The 4,267-nt window shown below is 40.9% G+C and overlaps 1 protein-coding gene across 1 annotated transcript in view; it reads right to left on the reverse strand.

Annotated features, from left to right (window-relative positions):
- The window catches only part of tmprss15 (transmembrane serine protease 15), a 12,164-nt gene that overhangs the window by 4,254 nt on the left and 3,643 nt on the right, over positions 1-4,267 (reverse strand). Inside the window, exons 8-21 of the mRNA XM_083565412.1 lie at positions 4,005-4,162; positions 3,357-3,506; positions 3,130-3,235; positions 2,862-3,009; positions 2,643-2,784; positions 2,284-2,373; positions 1,936-2,061; positions 1,712-1,852; positions 1,289-1,399; positions 1,011-1,143; positions 797-892; positions 551-600; positions 250-460; positions 1-151 (exon numbers count right to left, since the gene is read on the reverse strand). The exon at positions 1-151 is cut by the window's left edge and continues 31 nt beyond it. Coding sequence (XP_083421538.1) covers positions 1-151; positions 250-460; positions 551-600; positions 797-892; positions 1,011-1,143; positions 1,289-1,399; positions 1,712-1,852; positions 1,936-2,061; positions 2,284-2,373; positions 2,643-2,784; positions 2,862-3,009; positions 3,130-3,235; positions 3,357-3,506; positions 4,005-4,162 — 1,813 coding nt within the window. The remainder of the gene's footprint in view (positions 152-249; positions 461-550; positions 601-796; positions 893-1,010; positions 1,144-1,288; positions 1,400-1,711; positions 1,853-1,935; positions 2,062-2,283; positions 2,374-2,642; positions 2,785-2,861; positions 3,010-3,129; positions 3,236-3,356; positions 3,507-4,004; positions 4,163-4,267) is intronic.

Here is a 4,267-nt window from a genome sequence, read left to right on the forward strand (position 1 = left end):
GAGAGCGATATCGGAGTCTTTAGTTCTCCTGTTGTAGTTGTGGTTCATGATAATCCTGTCGATTTGATGACTTTGTCTGTCTGAAGTGTTCGACTCGTACTGAGCGTGAAGACCCAGAATCACGTTCCAGTTGGACAGGTGGATGTTCTTCCTGCAGGAGTTGAAGGTCAAACAGGAGCACTGATATTAATACTAATATTCAGAAAAACTCGAGTATATAAATTGTGATTGGAACACTGGAACTCCGACCCGAAGACGCAGTGCGCCGCCGTGACGATCCACTGAGAGTCGATCAGCGTTCCTCCGCAGATGTTTTTTCCTAACCAGTGTAACGAGGCGACCCATGGCCACGCCCCCTTCACCGCGTTCTCTCCTCCCACAATCCTCCCATCTGCTTCTTTACCTTCATCCTCCGGTCTCTTCGACTCAGAGTTTATCAGCACCTTCCGTTTCCCGCACGCTAAAACATTACATCATACATTTACACCGATTTTATTTATTCTAATGAACTAATTCCAGGTCTGTCTCTGATTGGCTGAATGTTACTCACGCTGGTTATTGCAGTGGAGCGACACGACCTTCTCACTGGGACATTTTTCACTTAAAATAAAAATACATGCATGAATAAATAAACAGATTTTAAAATAATATCAGAAAAAGTACATTGTTTATACAATAAAAGGACCAATTAAAAAGAAATGTTGATAATTGCATTTCTAGAGACATTAAACTCCAACCTCAAAACAAATGGAGCGATTTTAGTCTCGAAACAACTTCAAACTAAATAAACCTTCACCTGGGCTTCACACTCACTGAGCCGCCTGCAGCCGGAGACACTATAATGAACGGAGCGTCTTCATGCAGCACAGATACAAAACCAGCAGTTCCTGATCTACAGGAGCACAGGAAAACTGAGGCATTTATATGTATTTATATTTATATTTATTTATATGTCTGTATGTATAATGTATGTATGATGTATGAATGATGGTGTAGCTGTGGTTCCTCACCTGTAGCCCAAATATGTACAGAAGTATGTGGAGAAGTGAGAGCTCCAGTCAGAGGAACAGACCGAGTGGAAACGACCTCCAACCTCAACCTTCAGCCGAGGAGATCCAGGAACAGGAACTGCTGATAAACTCACTGACACACAACAACACAACACAATACATAACACAACACAAAACACACAACAGAACAGAACAAGAATCAGAGAAATGTAATGAATATTCCCACAATGAGACAGGGTTAACATTCTCGCAGTGCATTGTGGGTAATATAAACTCACCACACTGTGCCTCGTCTGAGGCGTCGGGGCAGTTACTGACACCGTCACACACACTGTCAGACGACACACACACTCCTGATCCGCAGCGGTACTCTGTGTCCTGACACGCCACTACAGGAAACACACACAATTTACTTTCATTTCATTTCCTGCTTTTTTTATTCATTCTAAAAGAAATGTAATGATGCAGTATGTTGTTGTGATAAACTGTACAGTAAACGGATCAAATTAACGAATAATCCAAGGAGTTTTATCACGTGTGTGTTTCAGTGACAACAATTTAATTCAATAAAACAATAATCTCAGAAAACTTACAATAATATTTTATTCAAAATAAATCAATTATTCATTAAATTATATCAATATTTCTCTTTTTTTTTATATGGAATCACGGTTTATTATTATTCAGTTTAGAATGTTGACCCGCTTGGCCGAGGTTAAAGCCGGTGCTGAAGTTTGCCAGAAATCCACTATAACTTCCAGTGGAATCGGAGTAAAACATCACCGTCATCTCCGAGCCCGTGGAGAAAATATCAGGAAAATCTCTCGTCCCCGTCAAAACACCTGTAACACAACGACAACAAATCAGCGCTGGATTAGAATCGGATTATTTCATAATAATTCCAGTGACTCAGTGATTCTCTGACTCAGTAACGTGGAACTCGGCTCCACTCCGTCTCGAACCTCCAACAAGTCAAACGCTGCCTCTAACGAGAAGTCCTGGAAATGCAGCTGGATATTTTGTCCTTGTGTAGCATGCAGAATCCACACACCTGAACACACACACACACACACACACACATTTTATTCCTCATATCATATTTAGCTGGATTGAGTGTGCAATGAAATGCATTTGTTCCTGTTCTGCAGCTATAAACACTCGTTCCTGTTATTCTTTCTTTAGTAAGATTCCATCCTGTATGTTGGATCATGTGAGTGAGAAACCGTAAAGAAGTGTAAACTCCTGATAATATCACAAAACATGAGACACTCACATGATGCGTTGTGTCTGTAGCTGTGAGGATAATTTGGTGAGCTGAAGGTCGTATTCGGTTCATAAAGATCAAACGGACCTCCACAATCAGCTGTAGTGGAGAAACACAAGTGTTAATTCAGCAAAAATCATCATCAGTGAAAATATCTGCGGTGTGTAACATTATTAATGGACATTTTACATCAGACATCAGACTGTAGTGAGGAGTGTAAATATCAGGATCTGTTGAATATCAGAGTGAAGACGTGTAAAGGTGTAGAAGAACAAAGGACTCAGGAGAACTGATAAAGAGCCTCAGATGATCACCTGCACTTTTCTACCTGAGACTATAACTATAGAGTATATAAACCAGGGCGGTACCAGGTCCTGGAGGAGGCGTGGTCGGAGGTGGGACGGTGGTCGGCTCAGGTGGTGCAACTCCACACGGCCCAGAGGTCAGACTGAGGTCATCCAGGGCAATATTGTTCCTGGTGCCTCCTCTCTTCCGAGCTTCAAATACGATCTGAAACGAGCCGAGTGTTGAGGATGGAAATAAAATGGTGGATGATTTTATTTAGTGTTTGTTTATGATTTACAGACCGTCTGATCTGTCGTGGCGTTCAGGGTTATTTGTCCGTAATTCCAGTTGTTTCCGTAGTTTCCCTCTTTCTGGAACAGGGATGTGGAGGTCGAGTCTCTCTCTGTGTTTACAATCAGACTCTGCACGTTCTCCCCGAACATGTGATACCTCACAGAGAGAAACCCAAACACCACTGCTTCATATTTTAACATGATCTTAATATTTCATTCATGATCTGGTGACTGAGAAGTTTAGAGAAAAACAGACAGACGGAGTAACGACACTCACCAGAACCTCAAACACATCACTTCTCCTGCAGGAGCCAACGGGAGACTACGGAGAAGGAACATCCTTTCCCAACTTCCTGGAAGGGGCGGAGTTATGATGTAATACCCTGGAGTTAGGATGGAAGGTGTGGTTTGGGATACAACAAACATGGAGTCGTAATGAACAGAGTTCACATGATGAAAATCTGGAATATATGGATTAAGTACAGGTGTGGAAGTGAACTTTACCTGACTGGTTAGTGAAGGTGTGGTCGAAGCTCGGCCCGTTCACAGAGGGTGGAGAAGAACCGTTCCTCCTGATCCAATCTCCATCATCATAAACATCATGTCTCCAGAAACAGAATCCGTCCTCAAACGAGCAGTTTATCTTCTCCTCATCTCAACACACAAACACAATTTTTATTTATTTATTTATTTATTTATTTATTTATTTATTTATTTATTTATTTATTGATCATCAGGGCCTAAATGTTCAGATAAAAAGATTTATTTTATTAAACACCTACAGAAATGGCCACGGTGACAAGACGAGGATTTGAAGGTTAGAAAAGAGCAAAAATAAAGTGATTAGAATATTAAAGAAAAATTATTTTCCTTTCCCAGTCTAAAGCTCATATCATCTCACACAAAACCACTGAACACTTCATCATGTGTTAGGACCTGAACTTCATCTCAGAACCACTCAGGTCCTGAATTTCAACCAAGGACCACATCTTCCTCCAAATGTTGAGAAGTTAACCTTCTGCTGGAGAAGTTCTGATCATGAAGTGTGCAGTAAAGTGTCCTGGATCGTCCTTTAATTCTCTCAGCTGAATAACAGAGATGAAGTGAAGGTTTGCAGTGCAGAAGTAAGCAGAGTTGAGGTTTGAGACGTACTGCTGATGTGCGTGAGGTTCTCCTCTCGGTAGGTGGCTTTAAAGCCTCGACTGTTGTTGCTGAAATCGGACCTGAACTGCAATGTGGCCTCATGGGAAAAAATGCGAATGACTCCAGGAGATGAACCTGAAAGTGAGTCTGAGAAGAACCAGGAGAAACTAAGTCACATGACTGATTAACTTTAATTCATTTTACTATATACATATAAAAACATATAAAAACATATAAAAACATATAAAAACATAAAATTATACAGAATCGTT

This window comes from Silurus aristotelis (assembly GCF_946808225.1).
Source record: "Silurus aristotelis genome assembly, chromosome: 16".
Classification (NCBI taxonomy): Eukaryota; Metazoa; Chordata; class Actinopteri; order Siluriformes; family Siluridae; genus Silurus; species Silurus aristotelis.